Below are 25529 nucleotides of genomic sequence, written 5' to 3'. Positions count from 1 at the left end.
CCTGTAGTAGGTTCTAAATTACCATCTAAATCATCGTCCTTCAGATACAAAAGAATACTAATAATTTGAAAAGCTGAAACAACAGTGGGCCAATTCCCACACCAGAGACTCAGAGCTGCCTTATTTTTACCACCAAAGAATGCACTAAGTTAATGAATGATGTTGGTGCACTCCAACACAAATAGCTCTGATTAAATCTCAGAAATAGTGGCATTCATAGTCCCTCAGTCTCCAGTGGGTAGCAGCTACATAAAAAATGGAATATCGAAAATAACCTCAGTGGCATTTTTATATCTAGGGATCAATGTTACCCAAATCCCACTTTATATAATAGCCTGTCTAGAGACTAGGGACTGGTATCTAAAAAAAAAAAAAAAAAAAAAAAAAAAAGATGGGGGGAGCCTGGGTAGCTCAGTTGGTTGAGCATCTGACTCTTGATTTTGGCTCAGGTCATGATCTCATGGATATGAGAACAAGCCCCAGTCAGGCTTTGTGCTAGGCATGGAGGCTCCTTGAGATTCTTTCTCCCTCTTCCCCTGAAGCACCCCCCCCCCCCCGCCTCAAAAAACAAAACAAAAACTAAATGCTCCATCTGGGTTCTTACTCTGTGTGGTCTTAGGTGACCTTAAGCTAGGTCCTTTAAATCTGCATTGTCTGTTTGACAGGGAGGTTGTAAGGTTCAGATGAGCTAATGTATCATAAAAGTGTCTTGGAAACCAAACAGTGTATTACAAATGTAATTGGTATTAATAATTGTTCTTAACATGTACCTGTTTTATATAAGTCATCCAATCTCCCAACAACCTTCTAAGGTAGCTGGTGTTATTATCCCATTTTGCAGTTGAGGAAGCTGAGGCATGGAGTGAGTATTAAGCTGCCTGCCCAAAGTCACATGGTTAATTTGTGGTTGGTCTTGCTGAATCCTCTGGCAGTACTTATCTAATACACAGAAATGCCTGTCAAAGTATACTTAATAATAAAATGTCCTCTTTTTTCCTAAAGTTTACCAACTGCTTGTCCCAGTAACATCTGCCATATGACGGTTTTTTTCTAAATTTATTTATTTTTGAGAGAGAGAGGGAAAGAGAGAGAGAGAGCTTGTGTACAAAAGCAGGGGAGGAGCAGAGGGAGCAGGAAACACAGAATCTGAAGCAGGCTCCAGGCTCCAAGCTGTTAGTACAGAGCCCGACATGGAGCTCGAACTCAAGAACTGCAAGACCTGAGCTGAAGTTGGACACTTAACTAAGCCACCCAGGCACCCCTGAATGTTTTTCAAATATGTAGAAAATGACTTTTCTCAAATAAAGACTATATATATTTTTTAATTTTTTAATTTATTTATTCAGCAAATATTTATTGAGCACTTAACTGCACCAGGTATATACAATGCCCTGGAAATGTAGAGATTCACATGTTTAAAATCAGCTATGTTCAAAGATGTCAGTGGATTGTTCTTGGATCATGTCTTCTGGTCCACATGTATCTCTGGGATCTCAGGGACTAGACAGTGAGATGTAATGAGAAGATTAATGACCTTTTAGAATCATCTTGGAATTGGCTATTCTACCCCTCTAGAGAAGTATGAACAATCCTTAGGGTGAAAAATTGTGCTTAAGTCTGGTTGCATCTAGGGGCCTGGCTGGACAGAGAAATGCGTGCCTTGCTTTGGACAGTCCTTTCTCTTGCTGGGCTGGGCCTAATCTCAATACTTATCTTGAAGTAAATGCAACCCATCATGTTGACTTTTAACCCCCTGTAACCTCCTCATAATGTGAAAGATCAAAATATTGCCCACTTTCAGTTTGTTACTGTTTTTCAGGAAAGTTGGTTTGTATGCATCATTGCATTGAGTATTGCATGGCATTTACAGGCATGCTTCCCCCCAGGTTGAGATAAAAGGGTTTGTAAATGATGACCTAACAGCACCTTTGTGCCTAAATCTTATTACAGAATTTGATCATTTAACACTTTTTCCCCTTTATTTCCTTTCCTAAGACATTTTTTCCCTGTGTGTGCATGTGTGTTTGTCTTATTCTTTTTTTTTTTTTTTAAATGTTTATTTATTTTTGAGAGAGAGAGACAGAGGTGGTTAGACAGGGGCAGAGAGACAGGGAGACACAGAATCCCAAGCAGGCTCCAGGCTTTGAGCTGTCAGCACAGAGCCTGACACGGGCCTCGAACTCACGATCTGTGAGATCATGACCTGAGCCAAAGTCAGACACTTAACCGACTGTGCCACCCAGGTGTTCGTGTCTCATTCTTTGGCAGACATTCTTTCCTACCTCTCTTTCTCCCCCACCACTTTCTTCTCCTAACATAAAAATAATAGATGCCATATTTTGTAAAAATAGTTCGGGAATGGAATAAAACGGAAAATAAATCGGGGGTAAGAATCAACATTTTCACAATGCTGAGCCTGCCCATCCAGAACTTGGCTTATCTTTCCATTTAATCAAGTCTTTTAAAAAATATATTTAATCATTATGTTGTACCTGAAACTAATGTAATGTTATATGTCAGTTATACTTCAATAAGACGACAAAACCTATTAGGAAAATTTAAAAAATACACAAAAATAGGGGTAGTACAATGAACCCTCATCATCCATCATCCAGATTTATCAGTTGTATCAACATACAGCCAATCTTGGTTCATCTATATCTCCTGCCCTCTACCCCTTGGTGGAATAATTTACCTACTCTAATATTCAGCCATTGTATGTAAACAATCAGTGATATCAGGTCTTTTAAAAATACCTATTGCATTTATCCACTCAGTATTTTGACTTGAGTTGAGGATTTTTAAAGTATAATTTAAACAGATTTAAGCAGATTTTTTTAAAAAAAATTTAATGTTTATTTATTTTTGAGAGAGAGACAGAGACAGAGAACGAACAGGGAAGGGGCAGAGAGAGAGAGAGACATAGAATTTGAAGTGGGCTCCAGGCTTCAAGCTGACAGCACAGAGCCTGACATGGGGCTCGATGTCACAAACTGTGAGATCATGACCTGAGCCAAAGTTGGATGCTTAACCGACTGAGCCACCCAGGCGCCCCATTTAAGCAGATTTTTAAAATATGCCTAGTTGGTGGCATCTCAAAATATTCAGTGTCCAGTGATTTTTTTGTGAGCATTGTGAGCATTGTGTCCTATTTTGTGAGCATTGATTAATTTTATTTACTGCTTTTTCCGTCTGGGTATTATTCAGCAAAACAAAATATCTCTCCATTTGTACTAATGTATTTTTGTGACATTATTCTGTAAATATTTTTCTTTTACTTGTGTCCTATGTTAGTACTTTAAAATGGATTTCCAGCACATGTTACTGTTTGTTAACAATAGTTTATAATAAGCATAGCTCGACCAACTCTTAAAATCTTCATAAGGCATATTTGATCTCAATCTCTTCTTATTTCAAATTTTATCTTGGACAACTGTAAATTACTACAAACTTAGTGGCTTAAAACAATGGAAATTTACTCTCTCACAATTCTGGAGACCCAAATTCCAAAATCAAAATGTTGGCAAGCTGGCTTCCTCTGGAGGCGCTGTGAGACTGTCTGTTCCATGCCTCTCCTAGCTTCTTGTGGCCAGCGTGGCTTCCCTTGGCCTGTAGCTGCATAACACCCATCTCTGACTATGTTTTCACATGGCCTTCCTTCTTCTCTGTGTCACACATCCTTCTTCTTTCTCTTGTGAGAACCTATCCTAAATCCAGGATAATCACACCCCAAGATCCTTAATTTAATTATATGTATAATGACCCTTATTCCAAATAAGATCATATGCATAGGTATGGGGGCTTAGGAGTTGGATGTATCTTTTTAAGAGACACTGTTCAATCCACTATATTTCTAAACAGGAACCTTTTCTGGATTCCTATTTTAACATCTGCATATAAAATCTTGGCTGTGTTAGAGCTTTATGACCTATTTATGATGTTTTCTAGGATCATAGGAACAAAGCGAGGCCCTTAACATATTGCCAGGATGACAGCCTAACCTTCCAGTTTGCTTCCTTCCATCTTATCCTTTCCCTGATCCATTATCCAAAGAGCTGCCAGGTGACTTTTCCAAAAATGTAAATCTGATTATGATTCTCACTTTTTTAGAGTATAGGTAATGGAGCTTTGAATAAAGTCCTAACTCCTCATACATTTTTAAAGGCTGTGAATGATGCCTTCATTCTGTCCTGTCAGTACTCTGATCCTTCACACTTAACTGTTCTCTCTGCTTACATTAGAACATTCCCTGAGCCCTCTCTGGCCGTTACTCTTACTTTAGATCTTAGCATGGATGCTCCTTTCTCTGTGGGCCCTCTGAGATCACACAGCTCCTGAGTGTCCCATAGCATCCACATTCTGAGTCATGGCATGTGCCACTTGGAATGTCATTACCTCTATGTTTACCTCTTTTCATCTGTGAGTGATGCAGTCCACAAGGAGGAAGGAGGTACCACGTTTGTCTTGTTCACAGTTGTGGCCTCAATTTCTAGAATGGTGCTTAGATCATGTTTGTTGAATGAAAAAAATAATGTAAAAAACCAGAGTTCTGGTTGAAGTCCCAAGTGTTTATTTTTAATTCCTCTTTTATTTAACAAAGTGTCATTTAGCCAGCTTAGCCTATAGTTTCTACTTTCTGAGAATGCTTCAGACTGCCACATATCTTTGGAAATGATTTGCATTTGGGGGCACCCACTGGCAATACATCTTCTGTCCATCAGATCTCACATTGATGGGTCTGCAACTGGTTTGTGTAGTTTAAAGAGGCCCTTGTGAAAATTGTCTGCCATTAGTGGGGCACTCAAAATAGTTTGACCCTGAAAAATCATAAGCTATCTGGAAAGTAGTATAATTTGGGTTCGTTGTAAGAATAACTTTGAAATAAAATATCTTATGTATTATAGTAATTTGTGAAAATATTCTTAAACTTTGGCTAAGTTTTTCCGGGGGAATTGATATTCATACATTAGATTCTAGCAGGGAAATATGCTTCTGTTTATCTATATCAAGTGTCTTTGGAAAAGCTTGCTCTTGTGCTTCCCTTTAGTTAAAAACTTATTTCTCTATTTTGTTTTACAGATTTTTTTCATATGTTGATGATATTGATTAGCTATTCTTCTTTTATAGTTATGCCCCTTGGTGTCCGTCCTGCCAGCAGACTGACTCAGAATGGGAGACATTTGCAAGGAACGGTGAAACACTTCAAATCAGTGTGGGCAAAGTGGACGTCATTCAAGAGCCAGGTGCTGTACATGTTGGACATGAAATGCAAAAGCTTATTACTTTTAATTTTGATTTTTTTATTTAAATGTATTTATTTATTTTAAAATGTATTTTTGAGAGAGAGAGAGAGAGACAGAGAGACAGAGAGACAGAGCATGAGCAGGGGAAGGGCAGAGAGAGAGGGAGACACAGAATCCGAAGCAGACTCTGGGCTTGGAGCTATCAGCACAGAGCCCGACGCAGGGCTCAAACTCAGGAGCCACAAGATCATGACCTGAGGTGAAGTCGGACGCTTAACCAACTGAGCCACCAAGGTGCCACCCCTTTATTTTGAATTTTTTCAAACATATAGAAAAGATGAAAGGCTAGGATATTGAGTACCCACGAACTGACCATCTAGAATCAACAGATAACATGTTAACATATCTGGGTCTGTCTATGTATGCTGGTGTTGACATATATATATTTTATATTGTTATTAATTTGCTGAGTCATTTGAAAATCAGTTGTAGACATCATGATACTTTACCCTTCAGTACTTAAGTATATTAAAATCTTTTTCATTATTTCCCATTTTGAACCAGGGTATAATCAAGGTTCACCAATTGAATTTGGTAGCTATACTTTTTAGTCTCCCTCATTCTAGAAAATAGTCCCCCATTTTTTTTCATGACATTGATACTCTGAAGAGAACAGTCTGGGGATTTGCCTAGGTGTTTCTCTGTAGGAACATTTAATTTATTCTTATATTTTCTGCAACTTGAATTTTGGTCTAGAGACATGATTCAGGTTAGACATTTATGGCCAAGAGTACTTAATAGGTGATCCTGTGACTTTAATTGTACTCTACCAAAAGACAAATATTATCACACATATTAAGACACGTTAGTGATGTTGAGTTTGAGCACTTGTTTAAGGTAATGACATTAAACATCTCCATTGTAAAGAAAAGACCCCATTTTGTGATTAGCATATAATCTATGGGGTGATACATGGCGTTGATGATCTTACCTGAACCAAATGATGATCTTACCCGAACCAAATATTTCACAGTGTTTTCCAGAATGGTGAATTTCTAATTCTGTTGTTTCATCTACATTTATTAGCTGTTAATGATATAATTTTTCAAAAGAAAGAGAGAAATAGAAGAAACTTTTAAATTCTGAAAAGATACACACAAGTAGTATTTGTAGTTTAAAAATAACTGTGTAAGGGTTTCCTGAGTGGCTCAGTCGGTTGAGCTGCCGATTCTTGATTTTGGCTCAGGTCATCATTCCAGGGTCATGAGATCGAGCCCCAAGTCGGACTCTGCACTGTGAACAGAGCCTGCTTGAGATTCTCTCTCTCTGTCTCTGCCCCTCCTCCAATGCTTGTGCATACTCTGTCTCTCTCTTCCCTTTACAAGGGAAAAAAGAAGGTAGGCATGGAGGTGTAGCAATTACTTTTCTGAAACAACTGTGAGTGCAAAAACACAAAGTAATGAATTACCAATTACTTGGACAGGAAAACTGATGGTGTCTGTTAAGATGAATGTGTTGACAAACCCCTGGAGAGAGATTTCTGTTAAAGTCATTACTTCTCAAGCCTCCACCTTTTTAATCATTTGAATCAAATCCATTTCTGCCCATCTGCTATTTAGAGCTGGACAATTATACTTACTAGTTCATGGTTTGGGCTATTAGAATGAGTTATTCCATTTGGAAGTCATGTCATTGCAATTACACTTTTGCTGTAAGCTTGTTTTTGTCTTTTAGTAGTTTGAGTCCAGTGAAATCAGGTGTAAACCTTGCTAATTAGTGGGCAGGAGATACATTTGATGATGTGTTTCTTGGAAATGCAGCTGGCCTATTCACATTTCAGTCGTTTGGTGTACCTGCCGTGAATTCACAGCATGATTTGAGTTAAAAGAATTAAACAATTAACTTTGTGATGGATTCACAAATCTAAAGGTTAACTGAATATAGTCTTTCCATCTAAAATGTAGATTTACAGCTTCTATTTCCAGTGTGAATGGATTGAGTGCTTTTTTGATAAGGTAGAGAGAAATCTATTATAATGAAATATTTTAAAAACAAATTTATCATTGACTCATACTATTTATGTAAATGTAAATTATATATATTTGAAATATTTATCAAAGAAGAAGGAAAAAAGTCTTTGGTCCAGTATTCTTTAGGAATAGCGAAGAAACAAAGTCCAAAAAAAGGAAAAAATGATTGTTTTATGTATTAAAACAAGTTTTAAAGTATAAGTTCTAGAATTATTTTAAATAGTAAAAATTTAAAAACTGTAACTCATAAATAAAAATTATGAGACAAAATTCCACACACATGATTGAGTGGCCTAAAGAATATTTCACTTCAGATTATACTATTTTATTTTATACTTTATTAAATCTAATGCTGTTAGGGCCCCTGGGTGGCTCAGTTGGTTGAGTGTCCAACTCTTGATTTCGGCTCAGCCCAGCATCATGGAATTGAGCCTCGCTTCAGGCTCTGCAATGAGCATGGAGCCTGCTTAAGATTCTCTCTCTCTCTTTCCCTCTCTCCCTCTCTCTGTCCCTCCACCCCTCTCCCCTGCTTGTGTGCACACTCTCTCTCTCTCTCTAAATTTTTTTTTAATCTAATGCTATCAGTTAATCTTTTAAAAGGGTTTCAGAATAATGTACTTATTCAAGAAATATTTGAGTTTCTACCATGTACCAGGTCTTGTTCTAGATGGCAGTGATACAGGGGCGCCTAGATGGCTCAGTCAGTTAAGCATCTGACTTTGGTCATGATCTCACGGTTCATGAGTTTGAGCCCCATATCGGGCTCTGTGCTGACAGCTCAGAGCTCTTCACATTCTGTGTCTCCTTCTTTCTCCCTGCCCTTCCACCACTTGTGTGTTCACTCTCTTTCTCTCTCAACAATAAATAAACATTATAAAAATTAGATGACAGTGATATAGATAAATGATACAAGTAAATAAGGAATATAAAGACCTGGCTGCCCATTGAATTTACATTTTAGTGAAGGAGATAAATAGTAATGAGAGTAAAATGGAAAATAATGTCTGGTGGCAGTAAGGACTTGAAGAAAAAGAAAGCAGGATAAAAATGTAAAAAATTGTGAGAGCCACTCTTTTATATAGGATGTGCAGGGAAGGACTGTTTGACTAGATGTCTTGACAAATTGAGAAAGTGAATTTCAACAAGCCATAGAGGAGGAGCATTCCAGGCAGAGCAAATGGCATGTGCAGGCAGGGGTGTATTTGGCTTATTTGAGGAACCATATGATAGCCAGTGAGATACTCAAGATAAACAGAACTGGAGGGGTAGCTAGGGACCAGACCATGCAGGGTGTTCTTGGCCATGACAAGGAATTTAGATATTAGTATGATAGGAAGGAAGCTAATGGAAGGTTTTGTGTAGGGGAGTGACATGATATGGTTTATGTTTTGAAAGAATTACTTTGGCCGCTACATGAAAACTTGTCTGTAGGAAGTCAGAAGTGGAAACAAGAAGTTAAGAGGTTAATGTAGTAGTCCCAAGTGGAGATGATGGTGGCTCGGACAAGCAGCAGCAGTGATGAGTGATTGGAGTTGAGATACTACATTTGGCTGGAATATCCAAAAGGATTTCTTTATAGATTGGCTGTAGCATTTGATGGAAAGAAAGAAGATGGAGAAGACCAAAGGGTTGAAGTTTAAGATGTTCAATAGAAAACCAAATAGAGCTGAGCTAGAGATATACATTTGAGGATCATCACTGTATATGGTATTTAAAAGAAGGGGAAGAATTGAGATCGCCTAGGGAGGGTGTGCCAGAGAAGTGTTTTGGGGATTGGGAACCAGGGAAGTCTAACATGTAGAAGGAAAGAGCTAGTTCCAACAGAGGAAAAAGAGAAGCAGGTGAGGTAGGAAGGAGCTGGAGGAGTAGGGGGTCCTGGAAGCCAAATGAAGAGAGACGTGTCTTAGGTTTTACTGACTCATTGGCAGACCTCCAGGGCAGCTTGACCCTATTCTTGAAAGTTCTTTGGGTATTTACTTCATTTTTACAAAGTCTAACATCCTGAATACTACATTTCCCCAATTTGAACATTTTACTAGATTTCTTTTTTTCCAGAGACAGAGAGGGCACAAGTGAGCCAGGGGCAGAGCGAGAGAAGGAGAGAGAGAGAATCCCATGAGAAGGAGAATCCCATGAGAGAGAGAAAAGTGGGCCTCAGGCTCACCCGATGTGGGGCTTGAACTCAACAACTGTGAGATCATGACTTGAGCTGAAGTCAGATGCTTAACTGGCTGAACCACCCAGGCACCTCTGGATATTTCCGTATACAGATTGGTGTTTGGTCACAGATCTCCATTGGTATATACTTTCATCAGGGCTGCCTTGCCAACACTGCTAGTAACGCATAATTTAATTTCTTTTCCTTGCAAATAAAATTTAAAAAGAAGTGAAAGCAAGAATTTCTGAAGTGTTTATGCGTGCGCTTAGTCATGCCTGTAACTCTTCCAGGGGTATATCTCACAAGAGATTTTTTTTGTAGGTATTTTGAACAGAAAATAAGATTTCAGAATTATCAAGATTGGGGATTATAAACACATTGCATTTTACAGCTGAGATTTAGAAGTCAAGGAAAGGAAAGGCCTTAGATTAGATTAGATTACATTGTCTGTGTAATACTACATAGGGCAGGCGATAGATATTTCAGTTGCATGCTCTTTGGGAAAGTCAGTGTAATGAGTATGTACTTGAAACTTCTGTTCCAGGCAGATGAGCTTAGTTGTCAAGGACAGGAAAACAGTAGCTGCTCATAGAGCACCCATGGGTGATGGTTTTTCACTAGACTAGAGGTAAACCAGACTCCCACCACGGTCAAGAATAAGCATTATGTTTAAGTCACTAACAGCAAAAGCTGTTAGTTAACTGTGCTTCAGTTAATGTTCATATTTTAATTTGATAATTATAAAAATTAGTCTTTTGTATTCTATTATATTGACAACTTTATTTCCGTCTCAAAGGTAAGGTTAGTTCTTTTTTTTATTATTATTATTGCTTTCCTTCTGCTACTCTTTTGGTGATAATAACTAACATTTAGTTAAGCATTTACTTCAACCTATAATTGTTAGGCACTTATATACATTTTAGTTTCATAACAACTCTAGAGAGAACTATTTATCTCTATATTACTAAGAAACCTGAGGCTCAGAGAGGTTAAATAACATGCCCAAAGTAGCACAGCTAATAATGGTAGAACAAAAGCTGGTAGCTATCTCCATTTTTTAAATATTTAACTTAAATAATTTCTATTGTGTTTTTGCATATCAAAATATAGTTCCCTGATGTAATTTTTCTTTCTATAATCTTTTAATTCTTTTTTTCTTTAAGATAAGCTTTCGTGTTTAAGATAAGCTTGCTAATAAGAAATTAAAATTTTTCCTGAATTTTGGATTAATGCCTCTTTTATGTTGCAATAAATCTTCATTTAAAGTGGAAGTTTCCCTTAAAGTAAAAAAGACATGCAGAAATGTTGGAAGACCTTGTGACCAACCTTTATCTCCTTTAGTTAAAGGTTTAGAGTACACTTGTTTCTTTTACACTTTCTGAAGTTTGTTGCAGTGAATCATTATGCAGACTTTGAAATGAGCTGCTGATCTGTTGTTGTAATCCTTTGTTAAGATCCACACTTTACTTGTTGTTAAAGCTTGAAGTTCACAACCTCAGATGGTACTTCTCTGTTCCAGGGTGGTCATGTTTTAACTTTTCAGGTAATGAAAGGTTCCCTTGATACTTGATGGTATCAATACTAAAGGTTAGAAGACATTTTTGGAGCACTGACATGAAACCCAAAGCTTTCTGACATTGTTAACCTCTCAGAAATGTCATTTATTTGAAGTGATTATCCTTTGGTGTCAGATCTTCAAGGAGTTAGTGATGTGTCATAATCTCAGGGCCACATTAATTGTTCTTGATTTTGTTGTTGATTGTCCTGAATACAGCCTCAGTGACGGTATATATACCAGACAGCAAACTGAACTCATATCTCAGGAGCTATGATTTTATTATTAGTATCCTGCATGGGTTTTCATTTAAAGGAATACTGACAGAGAAACATAAATGAAAGTTTTGAGGTGTGACAATTTATTAATAATGATCTTTATTTTAATTTTTTAAGTGTTTATTTAATTTTGAGAGGAAGAGAGGGAGAGACAGAGAGAGCACGCACATGCACGTAGGGGGAAGGGCAGAGAGAGAGGGAGACCCAGAATTGGAAGCAGGCTTCAAGCTCTGAGATATCAGCACAGAGCGTGACACAGGGCTCAAAGCCCATGAGATCGTGACCTGATCATGACCTGAGCTGCAGCTGATGCTCAACCAACCAAGCCACCCAGGCGTCCCAAAAAGGATCTTTATTTTAAATAAGCCTTAACTGATGGTCTTATAAATTGGTACAGTAGTTCTGGAAAACAGCACAGCAATTCATATCAAGAGCCATAAAGTTCTTATACCCTTTATTCTAGGAATTTTGGGGATGAGCATCCTTCTAGCCTGAACCAGAAAAATGCAGAAAATTCTCAGAGACTATCTGTCATTATTTTCTCTATTGTGTTTTTTCATGGGCACATTTATTTGTAAAGACACGTTAACCAAAATAGTGTCTGATTTCCAAAGCACTTAACATTAAGTTAGTTTATTACATCCGATTTTATCCTAGCTTTTAATCAGAAATTTAAATATACAGCATATTAGTTTGGATGTATTTAGTACTTATTCTATGTCAAACACTGCATTCTGTTTGCTTTATAAATAAGAAATCATTTAATACTAAAAAATACTGAGATAGAAATAATGATATCCATTTATGTGAAAACTGATGGTTTAAATTTACTGCCCCAGATTAAAACTAATAAGAACCAGAAGTGGGATTTGACTTCAGGCAAGCTGGCCTGTGAATCTGGAAATACTGTTTATAAATACTGTGTAAGTTAATGTGTTTTATGAAATATTTCTTATATTTGTTTACTTTTAATTTATTGCCATGGCCAATGATGACCAAGAATGTATGAAGGATTTTAAAGAACAAGTAAAAAATATTGCCTTCAGTGATGCCTGACATTTGTTAGAAATCCTATCTATTTCTTCTGATAAAAAAAAAAAAAAAAAAAAAAAAAAAAAAAAAAACCTAAATAGAAACTTGAAGTAGTGATGGGATACTAATTTGTTTATGCATTCCATTTTAAAGGCCATGTAAATAAAGCATAATTCCCTAACACTGTAACTCCGCTTGTACAAAGTTTGGAGCAGTCAAAACAATCTGTAGCTAGGGAAGAATTGAAATATGAAACTTTGTAATAAGCAAAACATATAATAATCTTCAGGTCTTTAGGATTACCAGTACTTTTTCCTTGGCAATTTAGATTTGGAACTCTACTAAAAAAAGCCTTTTCTCCTTAATAGAGGGAGTTCCAAGCTTGTTACAGGTGAGAATGCCCTGTTGACACAGACGCTTGTTAGAGTTCTGTTACTGCCAGTACAACCTTTAAAAAAAAAGGTACAGGGATAAATGTATGAAGTTTATGTTTCTTTTTGTAACATTGACTTTTACTGCCTTCAGAGTACTGTGTTTGCTTTTGAGTGCCATAGGGAATGTTTTAGAATTGCTTGGCTTGGTATGAGAAAAAACAGAGAACCCTTCTTTGGGAAGACTCATCATTAATGAATAAATTATTTTGCTGAGTACAGATTTAGTTTATAAAGTAGGTATCGACAAATATCCCTTGTTGTTAAAAATAAACCTTCTGTGTTTCAAACTGCAAGTTATCCCAGAGATGTAACATTTGAGCCACATTATTTAAATAGGCATTTGATTTTGTCCAGACTGTCCTTCAGTGGGAAAGGCAGAAGTGGTGAGAAATGAGGAAATGCTGTCTCTGCCAGCTTACCATGCTGGCCAGCGGGGTCCTTTAGCTTTCTCTTTGCCAGAACTGGGCTTACTCTCTTGTGGTGCCCACATCAACATTATTTATTGGTGAACATTTAAAGGGCAGGGATCTGTTCTTTACTCCTAGTCTCATGCAAGTTTTTGTTGTATGCCCCTTTCCTTCATATCATGCATCTCTGTTTCTGGTCATGATTACCTGATTAAATTCTATCCCTCTTCCACTAGACTGTGGCAGAACAGTCTATGTCAAACTCTGTTCTTCCTTATCTATGTGTCTTGAGCCATTATTACAGTCCCTGAAACAAAGAAGATGCCTAGTAAATATTGGATCAGTGACGAAGGGTTTTATTTATCTTTATTTTCACATGTACCTAGGAAAGCATTTGATATGTGGTTATCGTTTTGTTAGGGTTTGCTAAGACAAATTGAAACAATCCATTAAAGTACACAGAGTTCCTTGACAGAAATTACAAATTTTATAAATGTGCAAAAATTATAATGACCTTATAATTTCATATTCTTTGTTGTTTTTAAACCTATAATTGATTTGATATCTATGATTTATATTTAATATGTACTATTTTTAATTATGTGCTATTCTATTTAATATGTGCTAAGCACTTAATATACTTACCTTAACTTCAGAACAATTCAGTCAGGCTTTCATATACCCATTTCACAAAAAGGTTAAGTAATTTATCTAAGGTCACAAAGCTAGTAACTGGAGAATTTAGTATTTAACCCAGATTGCATGACTCTAAAATCTATCCTTTCAGCCACCATACAGTTCCAAGCAATGCACAAGCCAGAAAACTTTAGTGTAACACATCAAAGATAAGCACATTGTCTGTCAGTCATCAGAAAGTGGTAGGTAAATAAAAATGGATAAAAATAAGATATCTTTAAGTAAAAAAAAAAAACCCAAAAAACAAAAAACAAACAAAAACAAAAAAACTAGTAAATGTGATTAAATAACTGGAATGATTTTAATTACATGGCTATGAAAACAAGCTCAAGGCTGCTTATTCTTACAATGTAAGTTAGGTGCTTGGGGTAGTCTTGAGTTTGACTTGTAACTTTTTTTGTTTGTGCCCCTTGTAGGTTTAAGTGGCCGCTTCTTTGTCACTACTCTCCCAGCATTTTTTCAGTAAGTTTAAATCATTTTCTGGTTAGACACTAGAAACTTTAGAAAAGATTCGAGAGCAGTAGATGTGTATCAAAAATTCTAAGTTGCCTTCCATAACCATTGCTCATTCAGCTTAAAATTTGAAGAGAGAAATACTGGTGTGTGTATTTAATGATAGCTGGAAGGAGAGAGGGATGCCCAGAGTACAGCAGGGGAAAGGCACCTAGTGTCAGGCAGGGAGTAGGACAGGGGTGGTCAAAGATGATTTCTCTGATGATATATAAGTTAGGAACTGGGCTAAGCAGACAGAGTGGAGAAAACCTTTCCAGGTACAGGAGATATGGAAAAGCCTGGAAGAAAATGAGATACCTTCTGAGGGCTGTAATTGGTTCTGGCCTATGGAGTGCATTTGGATCATCCTGGGTGATGAGGTTAGAGAGGCTCAGGTAGAGTTACAGGGAAGGGAAAGGAAGGCGGATAGATCCTGGAAATACTTAGGATGTGAGATCATTGGGACATGGTGACTAATTAGCTATAACAAAGGAAGAGCCTGTAATGGGTACCAATAAGCCATGTAGAATTTGTAAAAGCTATTGAGGAGCCGTTAGAATAAGATGAAGTTTGGAAGATAGAGGCCAGAATGGAGAAGATAGTGTGAAGTGCCTCTGTTAATTCCAAATGGAGAAGTTTAGGTGCTGGTTTGATTTCCATATCTAAAGCTCAGAAGAAGGATCTAGACTGAAGACATGTATTTGGGATTCCTCAACATTGAGGTACAGAAAAATGCAATGTATCTAGAGAGAACGTATACTGTGGAAGGAGAAATAAGTTAAGGATAGAACCTGGTGTTGACCAATATTAGAACATCTGCAAAGGAAGACAGGGAGTGAGGAACTGAACAGGAGTGGTCAGAGTAATAGGAAGAAGCCAAGAGAGCTCATGTCATAAAAGCCAACAGGAAGGAAGGGATTTTCACAAGTGGGCAGTGCCAATGAGCATAAGAGCAGTTTCTCTGGAGTCATGGAAGCAGAACCACCAATCACATGAGTAGTGAACAAGCAATACAGGAGGAGAAAATGGCAAGTGTAGACTCTTCCCTTAAGGAAGCTGGACTATGGTAAGAAAATGAGAGGAAGGCCGAGGGGCCTGGAGAATACAAGGTGTTTTGTTAATTTTGACAGGAGGGATTTGAATGACATAAATTTGTAAGTGTGGATGCAGTTTTTTAAAGCTTGATAACAATTAATGTTTTGCTGTTGTAAGAGAAAAATTGAAATCATTGATAGCGAAAATAATAAGAAACTTGGTAGATTAGACACTGCCAAGAACTTTGCTTGTGGTCCCAAATTGTGCAGTGATAAAATTACACATAGAATATATTGTGCTTGCTGTTTTGGAATTTCTCAGCTGTAACAGATTAATATAATGCACACCTTCTGATTTATGCTTACCTATAATTGTTTTCTTCATTTGAGCCAAGTTAAAATTCAAAGTAGAGTTCACATGTAAAATTAGTTGTTGTTTTGGTTTTTATTACCTATAACACTTATCACTTTAATAGATTTATTTTCTATTTGTTTTTATAATTTATAGTGCAAAGGATGGAATATTCCGCCGTTACCGTGGCCCAGGAATCTATGAAGACCTGCAGAATTATATCTTAGAGAAGAAATGGCAATCAGTTGAGCCTCTGACTGGCTGGAAATCCCCGGCTTCTCTGACGTAACTTGTTATTATTATTTTTTTTTATGACAGGGTGTTTTTATAAAACAGAGGTATCAAGTTAACAGTCCATAGGCATTCAAGGTCTACATTTTTCTTCATATTCACTTCTGATTACCCAGACTACATACTGACCATGCTTGGCCTGTGTTGTGTTTCTGGTTTTATGACCCACATATGTTTCAGCCAGTTGTTAGTATACTAGGAATTAAGTATTCAGATTCAGGTGGATTACAAAAGCCTTTCCTCTAGCTTTTGCACTAAGCCATATTAACTGTTTTGTCTTTACAAAATATGATATTGAATACCATTTACCATTCTTTCTTCTGAAGCTATCGTATCTATGTGGAAATAAAACCTATGGTGTCTTTGGCTGCCTAGCGTAACACTGCTGGAGGTAACTTTTGTTCATGATGGCAAACTGTATAATTCTTGGTGAAGTACATAATGCCAGACCATACTAAATTTTTTCCACAGTTGGTGTTAAATTTGAATGAATTGTGATAATTGCAGTTAATATTATGTTAGTTTACACAAGTATAGGGAATATTCCTGGTGAAATAGAATCAAATCATGCAATATTTCAGGAATAAATCATGAAATAGTATTTTATAAAATACCCAAGAAATACATAGCTTACTGTAAAAGCAGTTCGTCTTTGGCATTTCATTCTACAAATATCTGAGTACTGATTTTATGCCAGATGCTATTCTAGGTGCTAGATATTTAACAGGGAGCAAGACAGAGTTGGTCCCTCTGCTCTCCTTATGAAACTTTAAAGTAAGACATATTAAGAAAAACAACTAGGGATATAAAGAATCTTAGTCTGGATAAGGGCTATTAAAAACAAACCCTTACTAAGACAGGGATGAACTATGGGGGCATGGGCGTCCATTGGATGAGAGGCAGAGTAGCAGGCAGATCTGAAGGATAGAATGACCTAGCTGGGTAAAGAGCAGGGGTAGGAATATTCTCAACAATGGGTATAGCATGGCCAAAGGCCCCAATTTGGAAAGAGCTCATCGTGCTGAGGAGCAGAAACAAGGTTGAGCACAGGGAAAAGGATTAGGAGTGGTACACACCGAGAAAGAGGCAGGAGCCAGATCATATGGGTCTGGGTCTCATTTTGGACCTTGGATGTTATCAGTGCATACAATTAGAAGATGGCTCTTAGGAGGAGAGGTTGGAAAGGGCACAAATGGATGAGGGGAGACAGTTAAAGGCTGTTGCAGTGTCCAGCCAAGGGATGGTTGTAGTGCCTATCAGCGTGTCAGCAGTGGGAATTGAGAGAATGGATGGATTTAAAATAAGTTTGAGATGCAGACTTCCTTCTAGAGCTCTCAGGTTGAATGTATAGAGATGGGTCTCCATAGAGAATTGAGGAACGGAGTGTGTGGGTGGTATTTAAACCTTAGAAGGGAGGGGATCACCTAGAGAGAGGTAAAAAGAAAAGTGCTTGGGACTGAGCCAGGAGACACCCCAAAATTAAGATGAGTAGAGAAGAAGTCAGCAAAAGGAAACTGAAAATGAGTACCAATGAGGCCGGCAGACAGTTAAGGGTGTACGATTTCCTAGAAGCTAAGCAAAGAGTGCTCAAGAAAGAGGGAGTAGTCACTTGTGTCCTTTGTTACCAAGGGTAAAAGATCGAGTCCGAGACATGGATGTTTGGTAAAGCAGTGCAAAGTCATCATGGTCTTGACAAGTAGTGATAATGTAGTAGTGAGGATGGAAGCCAGATGTGATGGTTAAAGGTCTGGTGAGGAGAAGAAACGTAAGCATAGCTACTCTTTGGAGACATTTGTGAAGTCTAAGAATGTGCTTTTTAAAAGAAAAGAGGGGATAGAACATGTTTTCATGCAGAAGAAAATGATCCAGCAGAAAGGGAGAAATTACTAATGTAGGAAAAGGAGTGGCAGAAAGAACCAAGTCATTAACAAGACTAAAGTGTCCAAGACTAAAGATCCAAGACGCAAATCGAGGAATTAGACTATGGTAGGGCAGATCAACTTTCTCTGCTGTAACAGGAGGAGGTAGATCAGGTGTACACCAGGCTCAGATTTGATGGTGGGAAGATAAGAGAGGTCACACAATGGCTTCTGATTTCACAGGGACATACAAGGAGTATTTGTTAGCTAAGCATGCATGGAAAGGGGAGGGTGTGGAAGGTCTGAAGAGAGGGAAAAGACATGAGCTATCATCTCAAGTGAAGCCTAAGACAATGCAGTATTGAGTGCTTCCTGAGGTTTGTGACTGGGAAGGGGGAGCAGTCAGTCAGTCATGTGGTTTTCTCCAGAGACACGCAGCTGCCCAGGGTTGAGTTTTTGCCAGGTATGTATAATGGTGGGAGAAAGGGCCAGGGGGGTTGAATGTATTTATAGCAGAGGAATTGAAATGAAGGCTATGAAATCTAAGCTTTATGGGAATGAAAGTAAATCCAGGAGAGAGGACAACATATTGCAAAAAGTGGAGGGGCAGATCCTTATGACCTAAGCTTTGTTTTGGTTTGTTTCATCATAGTATGTATCACCAGTGGTTCTCCTTCTCTTCATTTATTAATTTGTTTTTTAGGATGTCTGGAATGGCTGGTCTATTTAGCATCTCTGGCAAGATATGGGTGAGTAATTAAATATACCTTTTGTGACTATCTTGGCAGAGAGGTTTTTAAGGAGTAAGAATGTAGCTTCTAAGCAATAGGAAAGTAAACACTTATAAGTACTTTTGTAATTCACTTTTCTCCTTACGGCACACAATTGCTCTCATGTGGAGTCCCCAGTAGAAATGTGTCTCTGTGTAGAAGGGCATAAATTGAACACGGACCTGTAACTACTGTGTCAAAGTCCTATTCTGTGTGTCAGGGATCAGCAAACTATATCTTGGGGACTGGCCACCCATTTTGATAACTTTTATTAGAACACATTAGTTTTCATTCATTGCCTGTTGTCTAGAACTACTTTCATGCTATGATGGTAGAATTGAGTAGTTGTGACAGAGACCATGTGTCCCACAAGCCTAAGATATTTACTCTGTGACAATTTAAGAAGAACTTCGAGTGTCCCTTGTATATGTGATTTTATCATTTCCCTGAGTCATTTCAGTGAGTTAGAACTGTTATTTAGGTTAAAATTTGAACAATTATATAATCTTGAATGTGTTACGTAATCTTTTACTTCCATTTATGTGTAGGATGGGCTAAATTTTGCCAAATTTAACAAACTTGCTGTGGAATTAAATATATATCCTTAAAGTATTTCAAAAAAAATCTTTAGAAGTGTGTACTTATATTTGTCTTTTCAAACTATGATTCTAAGTCATGATGTCATATTTGGAACTTAACATTCAAGAAGTTCACGACTCTTCTGTTTCTCATGCACATCAGTGTATGTTTAGGAAATTTAAGAACAACCTTTTGCATCCTAGTTTTTCAGTTATATTTTATTTTCTGCCTTGTGAGGTAGAATAGTAACTTCAGAATTTTTTAAAAACAGAAATTAAGTTTGTCACTTGGATTCAGTATTTCTTAGTTAATGTTTGTTAATTATTTTTTGGCATTTGTGTATGATATTAAATAATAACTTGGATTTTCCCTCTCACCAGATAGCATGAGTTTTATATGGTTTCCTTCTACTATTTTCTTAACACTGGTGAGAAGTTTATTTAGGATTTGAGAGTTATGAATTGCCAACTGGGAATTGAGAGTAAGGATTTTACCTTTTGCAGTATGTTGACACTGAAGGTTGTCAGAGTCGTATATTCTGATAGCCATCTAGAACGTTGTAGCCTTATAATGTCTAATTGAACAGGATACTCATAATAGATGGATTTCAGGAATCATGAGAGCAAGATCTTGGCATTGAACCTATAATAAGTGCAGGTCAAGAGATGAATTTGTTTAGTTGTTTAAGAAGAGCTTGGATGGAAGTTGGTCATCAATTTCACACATTGTAAAAGAGATGTATTTTCAAATACAGTATCTGGGAAGAAAAATGTAAAATAAGTTTATTTTCAAATACAGTATCTGGGAAGAAAAACAATTACTTTGACCTCATATAACTTGGCATTTGTGCTTTGATAAGCAAGAGTTTAGGTAAGGAGTTACAGTTATTCATTTTATCATGCAAATAATTACAATATGTGGCATTGTTGTGTCAAGGCCAGGAGTGGGTATTTTATCTTCATACACACAGTGCTCCAGCCATGGGCAAGCATGGAAAGATTCTGTGTGGATGTGTCAGACTGCAAAAAAAAAAAAAAAAAAAAAAGACGGGGGGGGCATTTTGGAGAATAGAATATGATCTGTCTCTGAATAACCAATTGAGATGTTCTTCTTAGTGATTGAGAAGTAGAGTATATATGATATTTATATACACATGTATATTTAGAATATATTTCCCAATATTTAAAAGGGGACAAAAGAAGATAGTTTTATAGAATAAACTTAAATTTGACACACAGTTACATTTTACCCTCTACAGAATCACTTTTATCTAATATTAATACCATATTTTTTTTTCTTTTTTGTCAGTATTTGCCTGGAATGTTTTCCACTTTCAACCTTTTTAATTGCTTTTTCTGTTTTGAATGAGTCTTGTAAAATGCATACAGCAACAAGTAATTCTTTTAAATGATAAATTTAGTCCATTTATGTTTATTAGCATCAGTAATGTATTTGCCCTGACTATAGATTTTGTGTGTGGGGGGGGGGGGTGTGCGCGCACGTGCACGTTGGGGGTTAACGTGACTAAAAGAACATAAATGGTAAGTCTGTAGATTATTTTGATTTCTTCGTATGTGTATTCATTACCTTAAAAATCTGTGATAGAAATCATGTATCACCCTCTGTATCAGTATCTAGGTTTTTCAAATCTCTTGGCAACTTTTGTAGTTTCTTCTTTTCTTAGAAACAAGTTTCCAGACTTGCATGAAATCTCTGGGAAGGGCTCTCACAACCTGTTTCCAGAATTGAGCCCTGGCCCTCTTATTCAAAGAGGGTATGATTTTCAGCCTGGTTCCCACCTCAGCCTTCAGGTGTAGTCTTGCCTTTTTACACCTAAAGAACCACTTACTGAGCCAGTCCTCCTAGCCGATTACCCAGCCCACTCAGCATATTTAGCCAGCACATCTCCCTTGCCCAAGATCCTTTCATCAATTGAATGTATAATTGTGGGGAACATAATCTGTTTATAACTCATGTCTAGACAATATAAAACTATAGTGCAATCATATTAACAGTGAACAAAAGAAACAGCATGTAGAGAGAGAGGGAGGGAGAGGGAGAGGGAATGGCAAGAACTAAATGAGTATAAAGTCTTTAAGGAAGAAGATCAAAACAGGGAAGAAGGAAAGACACAGAGTGGCTAATACCAGGGAGACAAGATTGTTGATGCCCACCTACAATCTCTTATCCTACTGAGATGTTGTGGCTACATAGACAGATAGAAGTCAGTGTTTCTTCAGCAACAGTCTAACCATGCATGAGTGGCTGGTTATGTATAATACTTCTATGGGGGTGTTGCAGAGCACCTGGATGGCTCAGTTGGTTAAGGCTCCAACTCTTGATATCAGCACAGGTCATAATCTCGCAGTTAGTGTGTTTGAGACTCATATCAGGCTCTGTGCTGACAGCGTGGAGCCTGCTTGGGATTTTCTCTCTCCCTCTGTATGTGCCCCTCCCCTGCTCACACTCACGTGCAAGTACTCTCTTTCATGCTTTCTCTCTCTCTCTCAAAATAAATTAAATAAGCATTAAAAAAAATACTTCTATAGGGAAGATTTTATGTTATTAAGTGGGGGAAAAGATAACAAAACAGTTTGTGTAAGGTTAAATTCATGTGGAGTTTTTATGTGTATATAGGAAAATGCTTGGAAGGAGATTAATCAAATATCAACAGTAGCTATCTTTGATACTGAAATTATGGCTAATTTTTAAAAAATCTCTTATCTTGCTCTGTATTTGTCTTTTTTTCTGTAATGAAAAGGTAAAATAAAAAGAAGAGCAGCAAATATAAGATCAGAGCCTACTTAATAATCCTTAAAGTCCTTGAGTTTCTGCTTTATTAGTGAAGCCAGCCTGCTGGGTCTGGCAATTTGGAAATAAGAACTTGTCCTCAGGATGTCAGAATTGCTTGGTGAGGAGACACCCACACAGCTGAGTTCCTATGAACTCAAGGGTTTTGTTGTGCTCTACATTTGGCTTTCTTAACTCTACACCAACCTCCCATATGTTCTTGCTTGAATAAACGCTTTAGTGAAGAAGTTCCTTGAATTGTGTTATAAGCCAGATCCTGTGAGCTTCCTGCTGTCCTCTGGAATCTGAGGGATGCTTGGTAGGTAACTTGTACAACAGTGTGGGAAAAGTGGGGGGAGGGGTGGTTGATAATCTCAAATGTTCTGTCCAGTCACTAAAATTCAGATTGTCTTTCCAATCCAGTGATGATGGTATCCACCTATGTATTTTAATTTTTATATAAACTCCTAGAAGTCACCGCCACTTTAACTATAACACTTATCCTCACATGTAGTCTTGACATTTGCCTACCTCATTAGAGTCACTGAAGCCTGGAAGATGTACAACTCAAGGAATTTCTCAAAGAATGGATAGACATTTTCTAGGTATGGAATTGGTACTGATTATATATTTTTGGTAGCAATATAAAATTTTTTTGAAGTTTTCAAAGAAATTTTATTGAACTTATAAAAAGTCACTCAACTTAATGAAAAATATTAACAAATATAAAAGATAGTACAAGGTGAGACTAATGTCATGAAAGCAATGTACAGGAGATTGAACTTGGGAAGCACTGTCGCTGAGTCTGGGGCCACAGTCAGGGTTAGGAATCCTGGAGCTGTTGTCTGTGACACATGTATGAAGAGACTTTCTAGTCTTTTGTCTTTTCATCTCTTTTCATAGTTAGCGACAGTGGTGCAGGTAGGTATTAGCTTTCTGTCTTCCAGAGAAACAACTCATTGTTCTCCACCTTGTGTGTGTATCTCTGAACCCATTAGTTTCCCCTGCTATAAACTGTTGTCACTAGAACACTTTGAGTGCTTAGCATAGAACCTGGCACGTAGTCAGTACTTGGTAACTGTTTCTTGTTAGTTGTATTCATTAATCATTTGTCATCATGATTTTACTTTTTACCTCTGACTAGTCAATAAGGAATACTTTATCTTTTTATTCATTTATGTTTTAATCCAGGCTGATAACAGGATTAAAATAGGATTGTATGCCAGTTGTACAACGTGTACGTTTGTGAACTAGGTTTAGCATTTGCATGCATTTCAGTAATTATTTGATTTGGTGAATTTTTGCTGCTTGCTGAGCTAATGTAGTATGTAACTTACTTCAGTGTTATGGCTGTTATGCAAGGATGTAGGCAGTAAGGTATGCTGCGTCTTTGGGAGGACAGTCTATGATGGAGAAGATTTAACACTCTATGAATCCCTCGCAATGAGAATTAAAGGCCATGAGTATTTAGAGTGGAAAATAATGAGAGTGTTTTTTTTTTTTCAAAGTGGGACTACTTTTTCCAAAATTTTAATTCTAGTGTAATTAACAAATAGTGCTATATTAGTTTCAAGTGTACAATATAGTGACTCAGCCATTCTATATATTACTCAGTGCTCATCATGGTAAGTGAACTCTTAATCCCCTTCACCTATTTCACCCATCCCCCACCCACCTCCCATCTGGTAACCATCAATTTGTTCTTTATGGTTAAGAACATGTTTTTTGGTTTGTGTCTTTTTTTCTTTGTTTTGTTTCTTAAATTCCACATGAGTGAAATCATATGAATTTGTCTTTGATAACTTATTTCACTTAGCATTTTACACTCTAGATCCATCCATGTTGTTGCAAATGGCAAGATTTCATTTTTTATAGCTAAGTAATATTCCATTGTACATATGTACCACATCTTTATCCACTCATCTGTTGATGAAACTCAGGTTGCTTCCATAATTTGGCTCTTATAAATAATGCTGCAAAAAACATAGGGGTACATGTATCTTTTCCAGTTGGTGTTTTCATATTCTTTGAGTAAATACCCAGTAGTGGAATTACTGGATCACATGATAGTTCTATTTTTAACTTTTTGAGGAACCTCCATACTGTTTTCCACATTGGCTGCACCAGTTTGCATTCATACCAGCAGTGCCTGAGGGTTCTTTTTCTCCACATCCACACCAACACTTAACAAGAGTATATTTTAAAGCTCTTAAAACATTTCTCTGTGTTTTAGATAGTGGCATCTCATCTCTTACTGTTTTGAGGTTTTTTTTTTTTCCTTGTGAAGTTATCTAGAACCATATTATAGTGGGATGGTGTACACCCACAAAATACCTCTCTCAATGCCTACAAGAGGCTGCAAGATTGTGAAGGTGAAGTGAACCCTTGGCCATTACTAGAGAAAGTCTTTCTGAGCTGCTCCCATGTAGGGCAGATGTTTTGCGGATTCTGATCTGTGTTTGAAAGGGATATTGGGTTTGTCCCAAATGTCCTCAGAGTATATCCACATTGATGGGATCAAAATCCAAAAGATTCTCGTGTAATTCAGGGCCAGCCCAGCTCTGAATGAGACTGTGCAACACTAGGCTGGATGGGTGCCCTTGGGCAGTATCTAACCTGACTTGCAGTGGTTCTGATCCCAGATCAGTTACAGATCTCTATAGAGAGAAGGCTCTAGCTCTGATCCATGGATGCCTTGGCCTTACTCCATTCCTTAAATCCATCTGACCACAGGGTAGAATGTTCTTCTCATTTATTCTACTGTAATGGTGTCTTCATCAGTCCTCTCAAATCTGTATCTAGCCAAAAATTAGCTCTAATTCAGTTATTTATTACAATAGTCCAGTATAAGTCATCAGGCCCATTAGAGGATATTTTTGTGCTTTTTTTTTTTAACGTTTTATTTATTTTTGAGACAGGGAGAGACGGCGCATGAACAGGAGAGGGTTAGAGAGAGGGAGACACAGAATCTGAAACAGCCTCCAGGCTCTGAGCTGTCAGCACAGAGCCTGACGCGGGGCTCGAACTCACAGACCGCGAGATCATGACCTGAGCCGAAGTCGGCTGCTTAACCGACTGAGCCACCCAGGTGCCCCTATTTTTGTGCTTTTTAAAGAAACAGTAAGATGCTTCCTTATAATGAGATATAATATTGAACAAGGATCAATATTTTCCACAAATGAAAACTGTCACTTTGGCAATTAAAGAAACAAATACAGGAATCTAAAACTGAGATCAGTTTGAATCAGTTATTACTTGAAAATATATATATATCAAAATTTCAAGTACTCAATACCACAAACCCCAACACTCTTAAGGTGTTCTAAAACTATTTGTGGACTCAGACAAAGTAAACAGATAAGGATTTATGTCTGCAATTGTGAAAACACAACTTGGTTAATGAGGCTTTAATATTAATCAACTAAAAGACCACAAGATGGCAGGGTTTCTCTAAGAGGCTCAAATAAATCCTTTAAAGAGTAAGTGAGGCTCAAATAAATCCTTTAAATGGTAAGTTGATACAAGAAAA

General features: G+C 37.3%; 1 protein-coding gene across 2 annotated transcripts in view; it reads left to right on the top strand.

Annotated features, from left to right (window-relative positions):
• Positions 1–25529, top strand: part of TMX4 (thioredoxin related transmembrane protein 4) — a 45264-nt gene that overhangs the window by 7050 nt on the left and 12685 nt on the right. For both annotated transcript variants that reach the window (XM_045445279.1, XM_045445281.1), the window contains exons 2-5: positions 5128–5243; positions 14250–14295; positions 15868–15996; positions 18565–18610. In XM_045445279.1, the coding sequence (XP_045301235.1) occupies positions 5128–5243; positions 14250–14295; positions 15868–15996; positions 18565–18610 (337 nt within the window). The remainder of the gene's footprint in view (positions 1–5127; positions 5244–14249; positions 14296–15867; positions 15997–18564; positions 18611–25529) is intronic.

The sequence above is a fragment of the Leopardus geoffroyi genome, chromosome A3, assembly GCF_018350155.1.
Source record: "Leopardus geoffroyi isolate Oge1 chromosome A3, O.geoffroyi_Oge1_pat1.0, whole genome shotgun sequence".
NCBI classification, from domain to species: domain Eukaryota; kingdom Metazoa; phylum Chordata; class Mammalia; order Carnivora; family Felidae; genus Leopardus; species Leopardus geoffroyi.
The sequence above is the reverse complement of the archived record's forward strand: the minus strand, read 5'-3'. Positions and strand labels throughout refer to the sequence as shown.